At 39.9% G+C, this 24,574-nt stretch overlaps 1 protein-coding gene across 1 annotated transcript in view; it reads right to left on the minus strand.

Moving 5' to 3' along the window:
• LOC310956307 (complement C3-like) overlaps nucleotides 1-24,574 on the minus strand; it is a gene marked incomplete at both ends in the record, with an annotated part of 34,916 nt that overhangs the window by 4,655 nt on the left and 5,687 nt on the right. The window contains 28 exons of the mRNA XM_083926501.1: nucleotides 1-8; nucleotides 775-823; nucleotides 1,005-1,086; nucleotides 2,712-2,774; nucleotides 4,351-4,506; nucleotides 4,644-4,721; nucleotides 6,089-6,174; nucleotides 6,903-7,053; nucleotides 11,202-11,297; nucleotides 11,563-11,722; nucleotides 11,820-11,895; nucleotides 12,085-12,291; nucleotides 13,285-13,374; nucleotides 13,475-13,538; nucleotides 14,227-14,439; nucleotides 16,439-16,578; nucleotides 17,416-17,504; nucleotides 17,588-17,711; nucleotides 17,798-17,995; nucleotides 19,168-19,236; nucleotides 19,888-20,017; nucleotides 20,998-21,153; nucleotides 21,312-21,503; nucleotides 21,578-21,672; nucleotides 21,765-21,864; nucleotides 22,398-22,544; nucleotides 22,716-22,831; nucleotides 23,194-23,314. The exon at nucleotides 1-8 is cut by the window's left edge and continues 83 nt beyond it. Of these exons, the coding sequence (XP_083782627.1) occupies nucleotides 1-8; nucleotides 775-823; nucleotides 1,005-1,086; nucleotides 2,712-2,774; nucleotides 4,351-4,506; nucleotides 4,644-4,721; nucleotides 6,089-6,174; nucleotides 6,903-7,053; nucleotides 11,202-11,297; nucleotides 11,563-11,722; nucleotides 11,820-11,895; nucleotides 12,085-12,291; nucleotides 13,285-13,374; nucleotides 13,475-13,538; nucleotides 14,227-14,439; nucleotides 16,439-16,578; nucleotides 17,416-17,504; nucleotides 17,588-17,711; nucleotides 17,798-17,995; nucleotides 19,168-19,236; nucleotides 19,888-20,017; nucleotides 20,998-21,153; nucleotides 21,312-21,503; nucleotides 21,578-21,672; nucleotides 21,765-21,864; nucleotides 22,398-22,544; nucleotides 22,716-22,831; nucleotides 23,194-23,314 (3,256 nt within the window). The remainder of the gene's footprint in view (nucleotides 9-774; nucleotides 824-1,004; nucleotides 1,087-2,711; nucleotides 2,775-4,350; nucleotides 4,507-4,643; nucleotides 4,722-6,088; nucleotides 6,175-6,902; nucleotides 7,054-11,201; nucleotides 11,298-11,562; nucleotides 11,723-11,819; nucleotides 11,896-12,084; nucleotides 12,292-13,284; nucleotides 13,375-13,474; nucleotides 13,539-14,226; nucleotides 14,440-16,438; nucleotides 16,579-17,415; nucleotides 17,505-17,587; nucleotides 17,712-17,797; nucleotides 17,996-19,167; nucleotides 19,237-19,887; nucleotides 20,018-20,997; nucleotides 21,154-21,311; nucleotides 21,504-21,577; nucleotides 21,673-21,764; nucleotides 21,865-22,397; nucleotides 22,545-22,715; nucleotides 22,832-23,193; nucleotides 23,315-24,574) is intronic.

Raw genomic sequence — 24,574 nt, forward strand, 5'->3', positions numbered from 1 at the left:
CCTTATACCTGTACACAGCATGGACAATTCAAATCATTTTAAGACTGGTGAGAAGAAAGCAAGGCCCTTCATCAAATTTAAAATCTTTAAAATGTAAATGTCTCACTTCCTCATTCATTCATTCTGCCTGGTTTTATCATTGTCTTACGATTTCAGACTTGAAACCCCTTTCTCCCCAGTTCCACCACCTGACCTGCTCCTGCCACTCGCTCACCTGCTTCCCATTTCCCTGATTGCCCAATAGTCTACACTGGAGACCAAAATTAGAGAACAAAGTATAATTTCTTGATTTATTCTGAAATAATGTTATTTTTTATTGTTCAGAAGTTGATAGAATATAAGCCGTGGTTATACCTATGCTGTTCTAGCAGTTTTTTTCTTCTCAGCCATCAGAGAGAGGTCAGGCGCTACAAGTCTGGGATTTCAAGAATATTGAAACTTTACAAGGACACAGATTCATTTAAGTCCCTCAAAAAGGCCGGTTGTCCACGTAAAACAAGTGCACAAGAGGGCAGGATTATGTGAAGACTCTATTATTAGGCTATTTTTCAATGCTTTTCTGATGTGTGTTCTGTGACTCGTGCCACCCAGTAAGAAAATGACACTGGGTGAGAAAGCTGTGATCTGGAAAAGTAATATGCAACAATTCTTGACCAGTTGAAATGGGATATCAAGATACATAGAATAATTAAACTATGACGAGTGAGAAATGAACAAAATACAAGACGATAGAGTGGTTTGGGGCGGGGGATATGACTTCTTGAATGTACTTACAAAACCTCTATTCTCAGCTTGTATATTTTCTCCTCCTCGTCCATTTTCCCTGCAGGGGGAAGTCATTCGATGAGTATTTAGTTTATTTGTGTTTCTCATAAAAGAAAAATACTGCAGAGATAAACAGATAAGCAAATAATCAAACTCACCAGACAAACAGAAGCAAGACAAAGATGGCTAAAATAAAACCCAAAGCAAAAGATGGAAGGAAATAGAGGGCACCAAATTACCTGGGAGGACCTGCACTGACAAATTAAATTTCTGACAGTCGCTTTCCTGTTCTTCAGGCAGAGTGTAAAACAGGGACACCATCTGTCACGGACAAAAGTTCTTCTTAGAGCAATGAGGTGAACCGTCAAGTCTTCAAAGAGGGCCAAAGATGAAATAATTCAGATAAATCACTTATAATATGTTTTAATAGTTTTAAAATAATTTATGATCAAATCCATATATTTCTAATTGAAATTTGACCTTCTCTCCTCCCACCCATGCACCCATTACCATTCATTAATGGATTTTGAAATCCTGTTCAACCAATTATCCACTGGCAGTTGTGCAGTTTTTATGTCTTTGACCATTTGACTCACAGTAGTGTAAAAATGTTGGTCTGTCAGCACTGTTAAAGATGCAAATCAGTCCCCTTTTTTCCATCTGAAGTTTGCAGTCTTTTCTGAGAAGCACATACTGCTGGAAGATGCACAGACACTGTGTCCCAGCATCAGGATCTTACCTTGAGAGTTACTGGGTAAAAAAAAACTGTCAGAGGGCTCTGGTGTCCTTGCTGGTGCATCTAAACAAAACAACCTTCTGGGGTTATTATTAAAACCAACCAATCACATTTGACCACTAGGAGAGAGGGTTCTTTAATCCATAAAATAGCAAAGAAATCTGCCAGTTTAAAGACCTGGGGGAAGCTAGCAGTGCAGCTGCTGCTGAGACCAAGAGGAGTGGGAATACCACAGTTTGCTGGTAACACCACTGAATGAATGACTGAATTTTGACAGAAGATCTTAACTGATTAAAATTGGATACCAACACCAGCACTGCTTAATGTGGTGCAGCATGAAGACATGAGGAAGCAATTTCCATCAAAATATTTATGAATGATTAAGTACGAGTGGATAACAGAATAATTGCAGAAGCAACAGATCTATTGCTGGACTGGCTTGCTGTTTAGCATGTAAATGTGTTGGTCATAGGTCTGAGATGTCTATACTGGCCTTCAAAGTTTGACGCTACTCCAGCATCTTCATTCAGCTAGCCACCTGCAGCCTACAATTTGTCTGCAAACATCCAGGGACCAGGTATATACCAGCTATAGTCAGATTGTAAGCTGTGGTGTTTTGATATACATAATGGTACTTTGTAAGAAAGCTGTCAATGTGCATGAATGTGTCTTTGTGAACAGTACATGATTGCACAAAGCTACTCATAATTTTAGGCATTATTGCTTCTTTATGCTCTTAAACAGGATAAACGTGGTGGACACAGTACACTGGGTGGCTTCGCTCACAGCTATATGTGATTTGGTTTGGTTTGGTAAAAAAAACTACAGAGAAAATTGGTGGAGCCTGTTTGTTGCTTTAAGCCCATTCATTCATCCATTGTTTCCTGGAGTCAGATTTGAGGGAGAGGAGTGGAGGGGAAGGTTAGCTACATGACTCAGTGTAAGCTGCTGTATCATTCTTGGTGTTTCTACCAGATGGTGCCAATATATAGATTTTTTAAAAAGTTCTATAGTGCTTTGAGATTGCAAATGCATACTAAAGTGTGCATGTCCCCGTGTCTGTAATTTCTTCCTACAATTACAAATATGAGGCTCTGTAGATAAAAGAGTAGCTATTATTGTAATGAAATTTCCTATGCATTCTCAATCTACACAGCATAATGAAATGTATTAATAATAAAATATCAAACAGAAAATGTGTTATACTTACTGTCAAAGTTGCTTCTCCATTTCCTGTGGCAACCACGTTTACATCTTTGTTTATACTGTTGAACTGTTGAGATTTAAAGTATGCATTACAAACAAACACATATACACACATGCAATGGTAAATCTGCTAATTAGGTCCCCTGTGTTATTCTTTCTTTTCTATACAGATACTAGATACTAGATATTTTCTATACTTTTTTTGTGGGCTGTTTTGATTGTGTGTATGTGTGTGTGTGTGTGTGTGTGTGTGTGTGTGTGTGTGTGTGTAGTTGTCAAAAGGACGTGCACGCACTATTGCCAAATATGAGATGAACACAGTCCTGTCAGAAAGAGGCTCACTCATCATCTACCTGAACAAGGTAAGACTTGGTTCTAGCACCTTTTCTATCTAGCTCCCTTTCTCAGTATCAAAAAAGTTTTACCGACAAGAACGATTAAGGTTATAATAATTATTTTTATCGGATGTGTGTATGTGAGTGAGTGTGTGTGTGTGTGTGTGTGTTTGTGTGTGTGTGTGTGTGTGTGTGTGTGACAGCAAGCAAGCTAACAATCTGCAACCTGTTTCTTTTGAGTGTACAAAGTAATAGCGTGCGTTGCACACCACAACTCTACACCATTCCAACCCATGGACACCTGCACTGTTGTGTTTGAGGCTTCACCAACAACAACTTGAGATGATCCGATCCCATTGTTTTTCCTGATACCAATCCCCGAACTTGATTATCGGCCGATACCGAATACCTTTTCGATACCAATGTTAAAAACAAACTACTGTACACACATATATATATATATACATATATATATATATATATATATATATATATATATATATATATATATATATATATATATATATATAAACATAATTTTATTATTATTTGTGATATGGTTTCTATCATTGTTGTACGGCCTGACTGGTTTGTATAACATGAACAAATACACATAAAGAATGAATGCTATAGAACATTTTTTTTACTCACTCATAAATGAAAAAGGACATAAATAAAATACTTTAAAGTAGATTCTTTTCGGGATAAATAATGTGGTATCAGATCAATGCAGACTTTACCAGCATTTTAGGCAGTATCGGAGGTGTTTCCAATTCTAGCATCGGTGTCAGAACAACTTTAACAACAACCTAGAGTGACCGATAGTAACACACCCGAGACCAGTGCTGGTGGGGCTTTGTCGGAGGAACAAGCTACGACTCAGCTACCAAACTACCTGACTAAGCGAGTCACACAGTATTAGCTGCAACCCGTTCTCATCCCAACTCACATATGCCTGTGGCCTTTTTGTAAGGACCCCTTTGGTGTCACTTGTCTTTGCACCAGGTAGCCCAACTGTGATGCTTCACTACCATGGCTGTTTTAAGGGATCAAGACAGATGGAACCGTAGAACCTATAGGGACGTTCCTGTTTGTTACCAAGAAGGCTTTTATCATCACTGTTGGAAGTTGCTGTTGGAGGAATTGTTAGGTTTCATGGGTAAATCCTAAATAAATCAGTGAATTCATCAGGGGGAACACATAATGTTCAGCTGTAATTTGGGAAAGTTTGTGACCTGGCTGCCATTTTTTTCCTGCTTCAAAATGGACCAAGTTTGTGTTTGTGTGTCTGTGTGTTTTTTCACTCACCTTCGATGTTCTAGTGGTGTAGTGGTTCCCCTTATTGAAGTCGTACTTCTCAACTAATGTCCTATCTTGCAACAAGAGGTTCACTTTGAGATTATACTCTGGTTCTGGAGCAATGGCCCAGTACTCTGCTATAGCCTGATACACCATTATAGTAGCCTGGAGAGATGGACACAATCAATAGCTTGAGTCCTGAAGTACCTAACTGAACATAACAGCAGCAAAATTGTGCTAAAAAGAGTTAATATAGTCAAATAAATGTATCCAGACAGAGAGAAGAGAGGGGTCTGAGTTACCTGAGTTGATCCATAGCCTCCGCCCTCCTTCTGCTGTTTGTTGAACCATCTGACAAAAGGTTTGGCTTTTTCAAAATCCTTTATTAACAGAAGGCAAGAAAAGGGTTGATAGTTTATTTGATTTTTTAATGTAGAAGTCCTGAGTCATTACTTCCTGAGCATGACAATATATGTAATACCTTTGATTTTTAGATTTCAGAATGTATTTTATTGTCTGAGAATCCTTTGGTTCATAGAGATCATTATTTTTAGGTTATTGAGTAAAGTCGATAGTATCGTATATAATATTGTAAAACAGAGGGATATACTTCAGTGTTTCTCCTAGGATGGAGTTGTAGCAGAAGAGGTGAAGTGCGTGTGCGGATATAGAAATGTGAGCCTGTAAAGCGCTGCCTGCTGGGAAGGGCTCTTGGGACCTAAGTACATAAAGTACTTTTGTTCACAGTTACTCATCTGAAAATTAAAATGTGATTTGACAAACAAGGAGCTATATGTGACCTGTTATTTTTGACAACCATTTTATATTTAGTCATAGTAGGGCGCCTTATTTAGGGCCATATTCGACCCATGCTCCTTTTGTTTTGGTCCGCCCACCAGTTGCACGATTTTAACAATAAAAGGGTCAGATTTTTTTTCATCCATAAGGCTTTTTTTTCCTATGCCCGGTTTTTTAGCCGTCGTTGGCACAAGAGACACAAGCAAGTTACCAGATATTAGCTATGATTGCAAAGAGTGGGAAAGCTTTTTGGCTCCACCCAGATTCATTTTTGGCCCATCATAGGAAGGAAATTGGGCACCTCTGTATTAGACTTTTAGATGAAAATGCAAATGACAAGTCATTTAACACTCTTATTTTAATCTGTTTCTTCTCAACATTAGTTTAAATTGTTTTAAATGCATCTAATGTCTGGTTATCATATTAAGACACAATGTAGGAAAACATGCCTATATTTAAACACATTGTTAAGTTTCTTTAACCAAAACCTATTATTGATCAAATTAATGAAAAGTGTCTTCATGACTAAACAAAATAAAGTCCCTTTATGTTAAAGTCAGATTACTGCATATCATTTTACATAACAATCAAAACAAATGGAAAAACAGAATGCATTGGAGACAGATCTCCTCTCGTAAAAAAAAGAGAAAAAAGAAAGAAATTATTGCAAGAATTCGGCTGCTGTGCAAGGTAATAAGGAGGAAAGTGGAGCACACAGAGAAAACCTATACTGACATGGGGAGAACATGCAAACTCCACACTATAGCCAAAGCCAAATTCATCTTTATCTTTTTTTTTTGGAAAGCTTATAGTCAGGGAGATGCCAATTCACCAAGAATATATTATTATTGCTTTAAATTTTAATGTAGTAAATTGGATCATGGTGCTGTTGCATTTTTTGTTTTAGCATGGTGAAATGCCAATAAGCACATGAGTGGGATGGACTTACCTTGGCCTTGACCAGAGCAAGAAGAGTGTAAGCTGTGGCCTCCAGTGTGTAAACATGTTCCAAAGGCACCGGCAAGTGGGAGAGCTCTGAGAATGGCGCAAACACACACGCACACACACACACACACACACACACACACACACACACACACACACACACACACACACACACACACACACACACACACACACACACACACACACACACACACACACACACACACACACACACACACACACACACACACACACACACACACACACACACGTGTACCCATGCCAAGTTTAATTGACTATCAAGTTTCAAAACCTTCTTATATCTGTTTGTATGTTCATGTTTGTCCATCATTGTAAGTTCATTTGGAGCCCAATCACGGGGTCCACAATTTATTTTGGACTTCCCAGTGTTGCCAGCAGATATCCGTGCTAAGACTTCCTCTTGCAGCTGACTGCCATTGTTTATGGTCTGATTAGCAACTTGAGAGGTGATAATGTAGTAGGGAGACGACAGATATGTGTGAATAAATGACGATAATAATAACAAAAAGCTGATAAAATGTAAATTATCGTCTGGTGTTAGCAGATGGGTTTCAATTTTGCATTTCGACCAGAGGGTTCAGATTGTTTTGACCTCTTTGAACACAGACTGTTTACCTGCATGCAATCGAAGCCTGTTCAAACGTCATTGATCATACTACTCTGGCTCTGCATTCAAATGCAGAATCAGGGATTAATTGGACTCCAAAAGAACAAATACAAAGTAAACACAGTAGATTTTGTTGCTGATCATGTTCAGATATTTAGTGTGAAGAAACCTGGGGAGACAAATTTGAAGAGGATCTCCTGGTTCAGCTTATTTTCATTTGCCATGGCATATGATGTCATTGCAACAGCATATGGGTTGATGAGTCTGGGCAGACGCCTCTCCAGATAAGCCACTGTTTTATTTATCTTGCCTTGCAGACTCTGGATAGAAGGGAAAGACAGCTAATGAGGAGAGATAACTACATCCAAAGGCTTAGTGAGAGGCAGACTCCCGATCCAGCTCTCATGTTTGCAGTTCTGGCTGCTAACACTCTCCATCAGGGTGAGTCTCATCTTTGATGTAATTGTTGTCTTTTATTCCCACATTAGGACACACACGCACATCAGGCCTCAGCTTCATGCTTGAGTTGGAGAAGGTGTAAGGAGGGTAGCTGAAAGTTAAGGGCAGGTGGGCAGTTCTCTGATTATCACTTGGGAGCAGGGCCGGAGTGGGACTCATTTTCAGCCCTGGAGTTTCATACCTCAGACCGGCCCACTTTAGATCACGACCTATTATATTCAAATAATGTAATTATAACTTTACATGTTAAGCAAACAATAGCGCACTGTTCTCTAAAGCCTTGTAATTCCTACTGTAATTCTTACTATTACTTATGATCAAAAGTATAACTGGCCACTACTATCATTGGGGCAAAGAAAGTGGTTTTATTGGAACTGATGCTTGCTTGTTCACACACTAGCTCACCTGTTTCTTCCTCACCACTGGCTCCTGGCTCTGCCTCTGACTAAATCATAAAAATGTTCATAAATCTCGTCACAAATCTCCCCTTTTTCAAGTCAAAAATTCAAGTCAGTTTCATTATTGTAGTGCTGAATCCTCTATCATCATCAATTGCAATCTGGGTCCAATCAGCTCTCGTTTACATCTTCATGCAGTGTTTGGTTTGTTTACAGCCTGCGTGCAACGTGATTCCCGGCCAAACGTTAGCGATTGGTTATGGCAGATCCAGAGTGGCACTGGGCAGATCCAATAGTTTTAAATTTCAACAGACACCTGCCTGCCAAGTTAGTTAAAGTCTATCAATTGAGTAGGTCCAGACTCTCTGTGCAAATGAAATGAAGTACGAGTCTGGTAGGACCAGGCTAGGTCTAAACCATACTCTTCATTATCTCATCTCATCTCATCTCATCTTCATCCGCTTATCCTGGATCAGGTCTCAGGGGCAGCACACTTAGCAGGGGACCCCAAACTTCCCTTTCCCAGGCCACATTAACCAGCTCTAACTGGGGGATCCTGAGGCGTTCCCAGGCCAGTGTGGAGATATAATCTCTCCACCTGGTCCTGGGTCTTCCCCGAGGCCTCCTCCCAGCTGGATGTGCCTGGAACACCTCCCTAGGGAGGCGCCCAGGGGGCATCCTTACTAGATGATCCTGAACCACCTCAATATTCACTTAATGAGCAATCCTACCTGCACACTCTGGACCTGTGGGCTGATGGCTGGTGCTTGGTGATGCATCTTGTATCTGAGGGGCTACAAATCCCCTAAAGTTTGTGGCCAGTTATGTGGCGTTGCATCATAATATTATTTAAATTATGTAACGTTAGGTTAGACAGGCTATAAGAAATGATTATGCCAATTATTAGTAACATTCAGGGTTGCCACGGTATGCGGTATTATCAGTGGTTGAGGCCAACACCGAGTTATTTTGTATTATTTTTTTCCAGTAATAAAAAAAAAATCCGGTCTTGTGTGGAACGCGGAAGACCGGTTCCACACAGCAACGCCGGTAAACAAACCCCGCGAAGCCCAATCCCTACGAGAGCTCCTCGTGCTACGGCCATCCGGAGGCGCACAGAGCTTTTGGCCGTGATATTATATATAAAATTATATTATACTATTATATGATCGTTATAAGACGCTGTCACCGAGAATTTGCGCGCTGCCAGACGCTGTCACCGAGTGTGAGAGGAGAGTTGCCGATTTTTGCACATTTGGCTGCATCTGTCTCCAGAGCTTTTCTCTTTTTAATCCTCGCTTTTTCTGCGCCACCCTTGCTCTTTTTATTTTCCATTTTGGGTTTTTATTTTCCTTGTACATCTGTGGTTAGAGCTAGGCAAACACCACTGAAGTGTGCGGACTAGTGCACGACACGTACGTTACATCAGGCTGCGTCTGCGTCTGTGTCTTGTTGGTGGCCGTGCCCTTAACCTGCGTCCGCGTCCCAGTTTCATTGGCATGATCTAACAGACCGCCAGCTCCCTGATATGACCAGCGACAGCGGTAACAGCATACACGTGATCCCCACTCCACTCAGTGCCATGACTGAACACCGGCACAAAATAAATAAAAATAATAATTGAACACCGGCCCTCGCGGCCCAAAAGTCAGACCGGCCCACCGGGAATTGTCCCGGTCCTCCCGATTAGCCACTCCGGGCCTGCTTGGGAGCCTATTATAAGTAACCTGACTATCGCCAGACGACTTTCGTTCCGCCTTGACTCCACCTAGCTCCACTCAACCATCTGGGATCGATCCATTGCAAAGAGATTTCAGTGGAATGGTTGAGCCAATCAGGATCGCCAGGCGGGGTTTTATAGATGTGACGTAGCAGAGAAGCGACTGTTGTAATTCAGACAACAATGGTGGCTCGCATCGAGGAAGCATGCGTCAACATCGATGCTGCTATTCCATCTGTGTTGTCCAATCTAGTGAATATTTCTTCTTCAAAAGAACACCGTGAAAGGCTTTTGTTAGTGGAAACAACGTCGGCTGTTCTGTTTTGGTTTTCCCTACATCACTCTCATCAGTGTCACAGGTTGGTTTAGATGTGAGTGGTTGAAGTAGCACGTCAATAAAGATGACGCACAAGTGGTTAATCCAAAAAAGTATTTTTGATAAGGCCCAGCCTCCTGAAATAACTTTCTAATGGAGAAATCCCAGATGTATGAGAGAAGCAAGGCGGAACGAAATTCTTCTGGCAAGAGTCGGGTTATGTTATAAGAGCAAGTGGTTATATATCTTTCTTTGTTTATTCCCCTGTAATTTTGTGTGAACATGCCCTAAGTCAGGCGAAAATGGACCCCATGGTCTTTTTGGGCATAAAAATACATCAAATAAGAAAAAAGGCAGTTTTTTCGATTGATCAATCATGTATGGAGAAACAGCCCCAAAGGGCTAACATTGATTTAGCTCTGGGCGCTCTCTGAATGCATCCAAAACGACATTTATAACCACTAATATTGCTCAAAGTAGCACAGCACCTCTGCAGTAGCATGATAACAATCGGTACACATAAAACAAAGCACTAATAACGTAGTTAGTGATTCCGGAGTTTACTGAAAAAGGCTGTTTTACGAGTCTGTGCCTCACCAGTATGTCCATGTTAACAGGTAGTCCATACAAGTCGATTACCTAATGAAATGCAAAAAATTGATGATTTGTTCCAGCAAAAAACATACATTTTGTAGTTGTGGCAGTTTGGTGAAATATATGTTAATAATAGATGGTAAATGCTTTGGAATAGCTTTTTAAAAACCTTGCAAAAGTCACAGACAGCAACTTTCTCTGCAGCACCGAAATGTCGAGATCTCAGGGCATGGGGACGTCTGTTGCCGGAAGGTGCTACAGGTAGCGTTAGGTCAGAGGTTTGGTGCTATTATGAGCAATATTAGTGGTTAAAAAATGTCATTTTGGATGCATTGACTGCACCGCTCCGAGCTACACATAGGGTACTGTAAGCATGAACCTTGTTAATTTGTAGACAGCTACGAAAACTGAGGAATAAATAAGAAGAACAAGAGGAAAAAGAGCTGAAAGATCAGAAATTCCTAGAGGGTCTGAGAATATTATGAACTGTTGAAATATTGTTTAAACCTATTGAATGGTAGCTGTTTTGATTCATCCATTCCCCTGTTTACAGTTCATTCATTCATTCATCTTCAACCGCTTATCCCGGGGTCGCGGGGGTGCTGGAGCAAATCCCAGCTGACATCGGGCGTGAGGCGGGGTACACCCTGGACAGGACGCCAGACTATCACAGGGCACATAGAGATGTACAGAAACAGACAACCATTCACACCTACGGCAATTTTAGACTCATCAATTAACCTAACACGTGCATGTCTTTGGACTGTGGGAGGAAACCGGAGAACCCGGAGAAAACCCACGCAGACACGGGGAGAACATGCAAACTCCACACAGAAAGGCCGAGGTCGGGATGCGATCCTGTGACCTTATTGCTGTGAGGTGACAGTGCTAACCACTACATCACATTTCAGAAATCATAAAAGGTTGTTATAAACAGAAGACGGTAGAAGAGGAAACATTGTATGCAGGTGAAGTACTCACTTCTAGAGTGGCAGAACATAGTGTGCGTGACTCCTGCATGGCAATAAGGCAGAAGGCTGTTAATGAGACATCTGAATTTGTTCCTTCCACATTGCCCTACACACACACACACACACACACACACACACACACACACACACACACACACACACACACACACACACACACACACACACACACACACACACACACACACACACACACACACACACACACACACACACACACACACACACACACACACACACACACACACACACACACACACACACAAACAAAAAAAACCCACACACTTTTTTAAAAACTTTTTTTGTTTGGCATCGTGTTTAAGAACTGGAGTTATTGAAATCACTTCACTCACGATCATTGCTTTACTGAACACATATCCAACTTCTCGAAACATGCCGTCAGGTTGCCATGCGTTAAGAATCAGAAAATTGACGGCGTCACAGATCACTTTTGTTTTTACTGACACCAGACTGTTGGCCATGGCAAACACTTTGGCAACATAAGCTGTCAGCCTAGAGAGGAGTCGAGAAGGTGTAAAAGTTTTTCATTTGCTTGCAGAAGGATGTACAAACATTTAGATATGTTGTCATGGATGTTCAAATGCCTCACCAGGTGCTGCTTTGTTCTTGAGGATATACAGCAAAAGACCCATCATTTTTACGGTATGCAAGCTGATTCTGGTAGCCTGATCACAAATAACAAACACAACCTTTTCACTGACTGCCATTCAACTATAACTGAATCTTATCCATTGGATGTAAGTTTGAGGAGTCTGATAAATTGGGCTCCTCACTTAAACATCTCTGGTATCTGTGCTGTACTGTGCTGTGCTGTGCTGTGCTGTACAAGTGCACCTGTGTGTGTGATAGCTCACCCGTCTTGATGTGTTGGAGGGCTTCATCACGTTTCTCAAAGCCCACAGCTTCCCACTGGTTGGTTTTGTCCAAATACATAGCTGCAGTGACTGGCAGGGTCATGTGGATCATGTTCTGCTCTCCACAGCCTGAGGGCTGTTTGATCAAAGTACCCATAGAGTTCCCACTAACTGCATTCTCCAATAGTGCACTTAAATGCTCTCTTCCTGTGTAAACACAGAAAAAGGTCCCACAACCGGTGAGGTATTAAGTTGCAGTTAAGAAGTAAAGACAACCTCTGCAATAACAACAATTAATCCAAAAATATATTTAACAGGCATGCTTTCATATTATATGCCAAAATATAACAACATAACATAATGGGCCCTATTTCCATGCCAGTGCAAAGTCAGTGGTAGCACAAATGCAGTTGCAATACCACATCCTACTGCAAATGCCAGGCAGTTTTTATAGCTGGCAGAGGAGATTCTGCTACAGACTAAAATGTTAGTCAAAATATATTCTGTTGGTGAATAAAACACAGTCTGTAACGGTTTCGATTAGTGAGTTTTATAAAAAAATGGCAGACTGAAGACTCACCTGTTCAGACTGCATCTTTCGTTTCTTGCTTTTACTTTAGTTTACAAACCTGAGTAATTCTAGAATTCTTTGGGTAGTATCTTCATGGTTGAATGTACTTATATGAATTACTCATTACTTACACATTAAGTCCCTTTGGATAAAAGTTTCAGCGGAATGAATTTAATGCAATGATGCTTTGCCCAGGGGCCACTTTTGCAAAATGACTGGAGGCTAGGGACCAGTTAGCTTAGCCTGGACCTCTATTGGGGGGCACTATTTTCTTTAAAAAACAAGCTCTATTGTGATGTTTATTATGCACTCTGGCACCTTATTTACATTTAGGTAAGAAACATTTATTGAATGAAAGAATTAAATTCTTTTCATTTAGAAAATGGTCAGAGGGTGACTAACTGAACACGACGTCTTTATTTGCTGAAGTTTCAGAGACCTGAATTCCCTGAATTATACACTTCTTCACTAGCAGTGAACACATCAATTGACAAATCATCAGTAAAGTCAGCTTCAAAGTTTGATTATTCAGTCTGTGCTGATTAATAATGTTTATGCGACTGGCTCTGTTTAGCTACAAGATGAGATCAGCGTCTCCAGTTTGAGAAAAATATGTCCATTGATCTCACCTGTCACAAAGATTTGTGTCCTCTTGAGTGAGTTTGGAACTAAATCGTTCAGAGGAATTTCACTCTTGATAATTTCCTCTTGTTTACCATCTAAAGGAGGAAACAGTTGACAAGTTAAGGGATTGATAAATAAAACAGACAGATTTTGACAAATTTCTGCTTCTTGTAGCTACATCAATGGTAAACTTACCAACACCTTTCTTAGCAGGGTCTAGTGATAGAATTATTTGAGATTTTATGAGCACTCCTTCAGGCTGGAAAAACAGCAGTTACAAAAGAAACATCAGCCATACCAACAATTTACTGTGTTTATACCAAGCCCCAATCACAGCCATTTCCTGGTGATCCAATACGTTAGTGCCAAAAATTTCAGTTCTCTGAGTGGCCACAAGGGGCAGGTTTCACGATAGGTCAGTTTCTCATTGACCCCCATGTTAAACAGGCCGTTTTTAAAGCATCATTAAACATATTTAAGGCCTGGTACAAAACACATCCCAGTCTGTATGTTTAGGTCATATCCCCATGACAACACTGAGGAGAATACATTTTTTTGTTCCAGGCTAGTTTTTATTGTATTGGAGGTTAAAGTTTATGAATAATTAGGGGCCTGGTCTCTTGAGTGACAGCCATCCCCTGGCCCTCACTTCTCCCTGGAGGTATACATCAGCCAGACAGACGTATCTCCCTCCCCCAAACGTCACATCAATGCCCTATTTTGGTAAGAGGAAATGAGGTGGAGTCAAAGCCTGACAAGATGGCGACTCCCATAGATGAGGACAATTGGATTTTTTATATAGTCTATGTTTCATACTTCAATACTTTTGATATATGCATCAGAGAAGCAGGAGATTTTTCATCATGGTAGGGGCTATATACAACTTCTCAGCTGGAAATCAGTCCGAAGTGGTTGCAACTGGCAGTACATGACAGTGTTTCTCTTACCACCACCCGCAACATCTTCTTGATTCCATCAGCGATCCATAGTCCTTTAATAGCTGCTTTGACCTCAATGGGGAATTGTCCGTCCCGCATGGGAATAATGATGAAGGGTACAGATCGTGTCGTTTCCGGCCCAATACTGACTTCCTGACGATACTTCAGACGCTTAGAAGCTGCACTGCACAAATGTTCCGTCTCAATGAAATCCACACGCACCTTGGGTGAAGATGGAGAGGTGAAAAAATAAAGAGATTGACATTTACATGGCGGCAAATGTAAGGAAAAGGGAATACTGTAAATGAAGAGGGAGACGTGTCAGAGAGCGCTCTCTAAACACACATGGGATGCAAAAGGTCAGTTCAGTTTATGTCACTAATGATATGTGTCTATTCAGAAAAGTAAAAGACTTGAGCTGTCCCCAGATGAGACTAGCTTTATTAATGGCTGTTGCATTATGGGTATTATTACCAGATGTGTCCAGGTGAGATAAAAAGTCTCTGTGACAGTATATTCTGGACTATTTCTTGGCTGGAAATCTTTTCCACTGTCATCGTACAGAGGATGCCGCTGCACCACAACTGTGGCTCTAGAATTATGCGCTAACATATTTCCCTTAAGATTTATTGTGACATATTGCACTAATTAAAAATGTATTAAAGCTGCACTTGGCAAGATTTTTTTGATCATATTCACTGAAACCAACACTATGCTCCGATAGAACAACACAAATCATCCAGTTTTAGAAAAAAAAACACGCCCGCTAGGTACATGTAGAGCCTGTTGTTTGCAAAAATCCACTGTGCCCGGTCCATCTTGTCCACTCAGTTTGTGTACACACCCCAGATTCCCCGGACCCCCTCGCACACGGATTGTCATCTAAGAAGGATACGGATACAAGAACAGTTATGTACGCCAAGCTAGGCATATGCTAAATGACATTAGCAATTGCTATCTATGAGTAAATTAGCCAGCCTACCTCCATGTAGTGTCTACTTCATCTCATTGATCGATACTGAAGAGACAAGCACATTCACAGAAATCTGCCGCACACGCACTGGTAGTGGGGGAGGGGCGTGAAAGTTGTAAACATTTAAAATCTGGCTTAGTCCCCTCCATCTGCCAGACTTGCTGACTGCAGCTTTTACTGCTTGTACTGCACTATAACTTCTATTAATGGTCTTCAAAATTATACTAAATTGATAAGACAACTTGAATTCACCCGAAATTTCTTCTCTTTTTTTTGATGATCTTTTTATAATTTTACTTGAATGTCATTTTAATCATGTTTTCCAATGCTTTTAATGTTTTATAATAGAACCATTATCAATTGAATAACTGGCATCTAGGTTTGTGACTAAAGTATATCTGTGAATTGCTAAGATTGTTTTGTAGGTTGTTTAGGCAACAAATTTGTGCGTGAGGACCCAACAGCTTGCCACAAATTGTTGGATTCACCGACTAAATTCTAAACTCATACACCTCATTTTGCATTGACTATATAGTCATCGCGTTATGTTGTGTCATGTCATTCATGATGCTAAAATGCCTTTTTTGTTTTATTAATTTAATTTTTATTTAAATGTCATTCTATATGTGTTTCTTTCCAATGCTTTAAATGTTTTATGTAAAGCACTTTGAATTACCTTGTTGTTCAATTGTGCTATACAAATAAACTTGCCTTTCCTAATGTTAATCAAGTTGATTGATCATCAATTCAATTCAATTGTATGCTTATATACCAAACACTACACAGCGGAATTGTCTTCCCTGTTTAGCTTTTGACCATTTTTCTTTCAGCATTTAAAAGGTTCACACTTGCATTAAAATTCTATGAAATTTAAGCTTCTTTTTTTTTTTACCAGTTCTTTTGCTAAGCTTGGCTACCCTTATCCCAACCTAAGCTCTGTATTTAACACACAGGCGTGATATTGATATTCATCTTTATTCTTGGTAAGGAAGCATACTTTACAAAATGAGATGAAAATAAAACTATTCCTTTGAGGTAAGATGATGGGTATAATATGTGGGGATACACTGACAGAGATCGATTATGTAGATTTTACTCAAAGTTATTAATTTCACGCAATTCCTGTCGGTCAAATTAGGCTTGCATTTGCAGTGTAAAAACTGCACTGTGTATTTGTGGGACCCACTTTCCAAGTATACCTTTCTGTCTGTCCTGAAACACAAAAGCTGAATTAGAGCTCAGACTCACAGTGGCAGCATCAAGGTTGTAATTGTGGAGGATCGCCTTAATTTCCAGCTGCTCTCCACGGACCGCAGAGTACGGCAGCTTGAGATCAATGAAGAAGTTCTTCCGGACAATGACCTCAAATGGATCAGACACACAGATACCTTAAAGACAAGAAGAAAAATAAACATGAAATAAAACAAATGTAAACTAACCTTACTTGGTGTGTATAGCCAATTTGTGCAGAGTTGTTTTGCAGGTAGAAGAAATCAGATAAGCATGACTGCTGATGAGTCACCAAAGAGGTAACTGTGCAAAAACAGACACTGCTCATCTGATTAAAGACAGAACATGTTTTAAGGACGAGTAACATGTGCCCCCTCTCCCTTAGAGTTGTAAACTCATAAAGTTAATGAATTGTTTATTTGTGATGAGTTGCAGTTGTGTGCCCCCTCACCTTTGGAGCTATCACTCATATTGTAACTAGGAACCACCGAAAGGAAATAAAAAGAAAGGGCTCGGCAGAGTGTGCTTCAGAGCGGTAGGAGATTGTAACTGAAAGCATCTCTGTCCGTTCTCCTTGCAAGTAAAACATATAACTCTTGTCTTTCTCTCTTTTGGTATGTTTTGGATGTTTTAGGTTGCTTGAACCTGACAGTAATGAAAAAGTATCTGACACCGAACAATGTTTTATCTTTTATTCGTAGATTTTTTTTAAAAAACAAGACAAAAAAATTTATTTATGTGACAGATGTTACAAGTCTTCAATATCAATTAACGTGACAAACAGATACTGGGCAGGCTTTGCCATTAATTGACAGCTGACAGTTGTGTCAGACAGGGTATGGGGTGACGGAGAGGAGGCTATACAACTACGTAGCACTAGGACAGAATCAAACCAGAAACCTACCAAAAATCTACCAAAATGAAGCCCTTACATCTTCAATTAATGTAAAGAAAAAGAAAAATAGTCAAGTCATGCGGGTAAACAAAATACTCACCGTGGGTTCTTGACAGACTAATGCCAGTGAGCTGCCAGGTTGTGATTGAATCTTGCAAACCAACATTTTTCGTGAATGATGTGGTGTCACTGAAACAAAGACAAATGTTTCTGTATCAAGAGAACATGATGAGCATGTTTTTTTTTGAGTGTCTATATTTATACCGTCTCACCAGTTGGGGTTTTCCTCAGGGCAAGAAGGCAGATCGATATCTGACCACAGCCAGCTTTCAGGGAATTTTGTGCGAATACCAATTTTATTGCTGTCCATGTAATTGTCATCGTCATCTTCCTCACCTAAAGTGTCATCAAAAAGGTTACTGTATTGAATGTTTTATAACAAGTATGAACACAAATAGGCATCCTTTGTCTCCTTCTCTTACTTCGAGCCAGTTGGAGTTCTTCCACCTTCCTCTCAGCTCGCTGGGTTTCCATCTCTATACAGCAGCGCAGGAAGGCCTCAACACAAGCGGGACCATCCACGATGTACCCGCTACGCCTCTCGCAGGTATATGAGAGGGGGGTCTCCCTCATACCATCCAAACAACAGTCACGTTGTAGTTCTTCTTTATATTGACTCACTTGAAAGAAAGAGGGTTTTGTGTTGTGTTTCTGTGTGGTGCCGTGGGAATCTAACTGTCTTTATCTTGTACTCATACACTGCTTTGAGCTGCATTCTTATTGCTGCATTACTTATTTTAAATGCATTCATATCCCATCCACAGCTGTTTTTATTGGTTATTTTAAATGCACCATGTGACCTGAATAGTTGTGAAAATTGTTTCATCTGCAAAAAGGAAAGGGGGGGGGGGATTTGGAAACCAGTGTTCTAGACTGAGACACTGAAGTGGGACTGTGTAAGTTGGATACAGTCAGTGTCTTTAGCCAAATTTAACCATTTCTGACCACTAATGTATTACAAAAATGGTAGGAAATACCTCCAAAATACCATATTTAGACACCAAGGATGAGGACAACATAGCAAAAATCTACTGAGTCATCCGATTAAAGCGTTACCATTTCAGTGAATGGGCACTATCTGTGGTTGCCTCATAGATATGGGTTAGAAGGAGCCTTCTACCCCTACTGGAAGGTTCAGACAAGACTGTATAATATTTATTTCAGTCTATGGTCCAGGCTGCTTCACTTACTGCCTCATTTCTATGGTAGTTATAAGCAACTGATAAAACCTTTTACATCGGCTGATAACTGTCAAATCCGCCATGTGATTTAGTATCAAAAACATTGCATTTTTTGGCAATGGATGGCGAGCACTGGTGTGTGAAGTGCTCAGACACCTATTTATTGGCAATACACCTAGGAAATCCATCCACTCTCCCTAGGTCTCTAGTTTGTGGTTGTAAAGTTTCATCAGACTTTGATCATTTTATACAGTGAGGTCAAGTTTCAAATTATGGTTCCACTACAGTGAAATGGCTGCAATGGAGACTTACATCATCCCACATGAAAGCAATTGGGCTCATTCATTCAACAAAAGTTTCAGCTTCTCAATTTATGTTATTCCAAGACTGTTTAGGGACCCAAGTAGGCAGAAATATTAAAATACACCATTTTAGTAGAAGGTGGGGGTAAATTAACACATGTTTATTGCATAAGAAAAAACAAGATTAACCAAACCAAAATTAAATTTCTCTAGCTTGACACTACTTACTAGCTTCTCACAATTCAGCACGTATTCTACTGAAGTTCATTGAATATGTGATTATTGGCTAATTTGTGCTATGATTCTTACCCAAGCTGGTCCTGACGTCCATTATAGTACTTGCCCGTTTCCTCCTGCTGGAGGCAGGACACTTCAAATCTGGAGATGCAAAACAGACTAGCTCTTAAACAGAAATCAACAAGTAGGTCTATGAACACAGTCTGCATTGCACCTGTGATATGATACCGTACAGTGCTATTTATTACACAATACGTTTTTTTTTAATTGAACTGAGTGTAGCATCTTGGACCAGCAACAGATTGAACATACTACTTGAGTGAAGTCAGTATCAGTGCTGAACGTGGTAAGCCATTGAATGGTGATGTATTCTCATAAATGAGAAAGTCTGTGACCAAGTTGAGCCAAAACCAAGCCCCACCCACCAGCCGACTGCCGGGACAAACTTTCTCATTTTATAGTCGACTTTATCAAGATATAGTGACAGTTTCAGCTAAACTTACCGACTTCAGATTTAAAGCAAATGTTCTGTAATTTATTTTGCGCTGTAAAAAGCAGAACCATTCCTTGAAAAAACACCACAAATGCACATTCTTGTTGAAATACTTAATTTCAAGAAGAGGTTGAGTGGTTGTTTTACAGCTGACTAAAGCGCCTTCAGTTGTGTTTGCCAACTGCTTGCCCTGACATTGCTTAGAAATGTTTAAATATGACAAGTGACCTCAAACCTATGAAGAATGAGACTAGTAAAAAGGAGAAAAGGTTTTAGAGTTGAGAGTAAAGCAGTGTCACCTTGTCTGTAGGGAGTCCCTGAGGCAGTGCTAGACTCAAACAACAGCCCAGCATCATAGAAAACACTCATGCTGTCCTTCCCTCCACCTGGTGTGCAGCCTGTGTCGCGTTTCTCCACAATATCCCACACCTGAGCAGGGTGGAGACACCGAAATACAATCAGACACAGTTTAGTTATGCAAGAAGGGCGAAAACCGGTATTGTTGTCACCATATGCATTGTAATTTGTGTGTATTCCACATATTAATTTTGTGTGTATTCCACAAATTAATTTTGTGTGTATTCCACGTAATTATGACTCATATCCAGAGCAAAGAAAAAAATCAGGTGACGGAATATAAGAGCGCTAATCTCCATAGGACTTTTACCCAGGGGACCACTGTTTCAGCAGCGTACATGTCCTGGAAGTTCTAAGGCAAACCATATTTTCTAATCCTAATCTTTTTTCTAGTCCCTTTGATGCCTTCCCCTAACCGTCACCTGCTGTTTACTAAACGTAACCGTCACGGTCCACTTCCCGTCACCATTTCATATTTCAAGAGATATCATGTACATTTCTGTGCATAAGGTTTTGTGGGATATCATACAAACCTGTTGATGAAAATATGTTGCGCGGCTGGTGAGATCCCATTGCAAGATGATCTATTTGTGTGTTTTGTACTAAATTATTTTGATTTTTATTAAAGTTTTGACTTTAGCCACAGACAATAATGGAAGAAAAGTTCATTCTCCCATCATCACCAATATCCTATTTGAGGCGAGTTTTGAGTCAAGAAGGAGTCTTTTTTTCTCACCAGTCTGTGATTTTTAAATTTTACACTTATCAATTATCTGCATCTTATCATAGCTGACGTAGGGAGAGTGATGATGGGGCTCATCCTGTACAGGCAATTTTTTTAACATAGGAAACACAGAAAACTATTTATCCTCACTTGTATCAGAAGACCTACAAGGCTTTGAAATGTGGCAGGAAACCAGAGCACAGAGGAAAAACCCACACAAAGGGAGAATATGCAAACTCTCCACATTACCACACCTCAGTCGACGCACTGCGGTCTAAAACAATCATTCTTTCAAAAGAGATAGAGATAAAAAGAATGTAGAAATTGCCTTTTTCTGGGTGAGACGGTGCTTGTTGTTTAGGACGTACACGCCTTTGTCAACTGCCACCAATCGCACTTTGGCCCCTGGGTCTCCAGTGACCTTCAGACCAAATTTCCCACTAGGCATATAGGATGGATCTGGTCTGGTTGATTCCAACCTCAACTAAAGGAGGAAGAAGGAGCATATTTGTATTTGCTAAAGCATTAACATAACATAAAGTATATTTGTATACATGGCTTCAACTATATCAGTTTTGCTTGGGTGTCTTGTTTAGCCATTTGAATAGATTAACTCTGCTACCTCAGTGTTGTGTGTCTCACCGAGCCCATGCAGGAGTCCTTGACATCCACCCAAACTGAGTCAGAAACCACTTCATTGCCATCTGCATGGTAGTAGGCTACAATGCGGAACGATGGCAGCATTTCTTTGGTAATTGGAACTATCAAGGAAATCAGTATTTGACGTTTTATCTGGTATCGGCCGTATTTCACCAGTTGACCTCTGCTCAAGATCTGCAGACAGATTTATACATCAGTACTAAAGCAACACAAACACTCAAGTAAGTGCACAAACACACATCCCTCACCAAGTATGTGATGTCATTCTGTTCATTTGCTTGTCGGTTGAGATTGAGGTTGATTTTCAGATCTTGTCCTAATTCCAATTCAGCTGTATCCACACCTGTAAAAACAACAACCCACATTTTTTTGCCACCCTGTCACCATCATTACCACTGACTTTTCCATCTGATGTCATTTCAAGATTATCCTCACCTATGTGGATGTAACTCCTGCCTTTAGTGGTATATGGGAGAGCTATCATGGTGGCTGAAGCTTGTCTCCCACTTGAAATACGAGAATCATTTGTTCTTGCCTAGAATTAAATTTACACAGTTAGGTATACACACAATCTCTCTCTTAGAGAAACAAAGCTAAGCATTCAATTTCAAAATAGGATTGACCTATAAGGGAATTTGCGAACAGAATAAGATAAGCAGATGAAATAACAAAAAGACATAAACCCAAATAGGTCAACTTCCAAGGGAAAATGGGACTGGAGCACACTGATTGACATGCAGCCTTTAATTGTGCAAACAGGCTGATTTCTCAACACTACTGTGTTTTCATCACAGTCAAAATAGACAAAGACATAAGGCAAACACATATAAAGTCAACCTAGAACAGGTGTACACTTGTAATTGGGTAATTGGTTGAACATGAATTAAAATCTATTAGATAATGGATCCAAGGTTGAAGCCAACAGAAAACAAATTACATGACACTATATTACAACACTGTTTTCATCAGCAGTCCCCTATTCCTTTGTTATGTTTTGTTTTTTCATTTGCCAAAAAATGCTGTAATGCAAAAAGGTTTAATACAAATCAAACTGTTCTAAAGACGTACTGTAATAGTCAGTGGTTCCAAGGTTTCCTCTATATTGATGGAAAGTCTGGCCATGCCATTGGCTGCAGTGCGTCCATTAACCTTACCCGGATCCACCACCACTAAAACACCTTTTGCAGGAGTGTCGTCAGGGTTCACAACCTCAACCTGCCATCAGAGACACAAACACACCTGAAAAATCAGTAATCATCTAATTAAATATGTCTTACTGAAAGATGTTTAAGAACAATTTGATGTCATTCATGTCTTTGAGGATATAATTAACTTTGTTTCTCACTTTTTCAGAATTTTACATCTTGATTTAAATAAGTACTTTACCACTACATCGAAAGACATTCCTGGTTTGAAATATTTGGGCGTTTTCTTGAAGTAGATGTTGTAAGGTGATGTGACGATCTGGATACCTCTCAACACTGCCTCCACCATTTCACCACCTATTTGTGACACATGCACATCATTTATTAAAAAAACAAACATTTTGCTACCTCTGCCAAGCTTTATGCATAAAATCTGAAACAAAAAAGGCACCCCATCCTAAAACACAACTCAAGTCTTTTATATTATATATCATAGAGTTGGAGGACATAACCGTTAAGCCATCAGGTAAGGAGCATTAAAACATTAAATGGACTTCGTCTTACGTCTTCCTTGAATCCCATAATAAACAAACTCCATCATGGTAATGATGACACTCATAATACTATATGCTCTTTTGAGTCAGATGAATCAGTACGTTTCACATATGATGAAACACATTGCATGCATTTCACACACACACACAGTCCCTCTTTCTTACCGCTCTCCGTCAGCACGCTGACGGCTACATATATGGAAGTCCCCACCAGTTCAAGGATGTTTTGGAAAGTCTGTGTGATTTGCTCTTTCTTCAGTTTGACCACTCCATTACCTCCTTGAATCTAATGTGACATAATAAAAAAAAATGCATCTTGAAATACAGTTAGTAAACATTTGATGTGTCCTTTTCATGAATGTGTAAATTCTTATTTCAGCCTGGCATTAATCTTAATATCATTAGGTGCATTTATGGACCCTAATATTCCACTAATAATCAGAATAATACACCAATCACAATAGAAATGTCCCATGTAATCATCTCAATTGTAAGAGACTGGCCAGAACCATTAAATAGGAAAATATGAATTATTATTACTCCCTAATAACTATGTGAACACTTAATCCGATCGTTACTCTCTGGTTGGAATAAATCAACTCCATTCTCATCCCAACTTGTGAAATATGGCAGTTTTGTCAGGAACCCTTGGCGTTACTTGTCAACGCACTGGGTAGCCCAGCATGTCAAAATGTGACACTCCACTACGACTACTGTTTGCAACATGGGGAATATGTGGTTACCATTGCAAATTCAAACAAAGCTAAGTGGTTAGGTTTAAGCAACAAAACCACTTGGTTTCAGGGTTAGTGTTATAGTATGGTAAAATGATAAGTGTGTTGTAACGTTACTACAGTGATGCTAGGGACAAATGGGACATGAACTGGATACTAAAACTTGGGTCTCCTGGGTTGAAGTCCTGTGTTTCAACGACCCATCCACCACCTCGACTTCCTCCCTACATGGACTTTATCGCTCCCGGAGCACTTGCTCTGAGCATGTAATTATGCTGCAGATGGGTTTACAGTTGAAAGCCTGGTGGGTTTCATACAGATGCTCAATGAAGCCTTATGCGTTGATATCAAACGGTGAGGTACATGATGAAAAAAATGATGGTATTTGACACACAGATGTTATTTGACACACTGAATAAATATATTCATATTTATACTTTCTGTGCATGTTTGCCTCATGTGGGGAAAACTAGGTGATGTTGCTTTGTGGAGGGACACAAACATGGCAGTAGCAAAACAAAACTAGTCTGTAGCTGACACAACTATTTTTTGTTGGAGTCCTTAAAAGATTTAAAGATTGTTGAACGCCTCAATGGTTGAAAGTCTCAAAACAACGAGTTGTTGGATGAAGTCGGAATCCACCAAACATAAGCAAAATCAAAAACTGCTGGAAAAGGCCAACTATTACAAGGCAGACAGCAAAATGTCGAAGAATTTTCTGTCTTCTTCTGTTATATTTCTGGCAGGTAAGATATTTCACAGCATGCAGAACCACTTTGCTCAAAAGAAAAGTTATATATAAAAGATTTCAT

The sequence above is a fragment of the Echiichthys vipera genome, assembly GCF_963691815.1.
Source record: "Echiichthys vipera genome assembly, chromosome: 2".
NCBI classification, from domain to species: Eukaryota; Metazoa; Chordata; class Actinopteri; order Perciformes; family Trachinidae; genus Echiichthys; species Echiichthys vipera.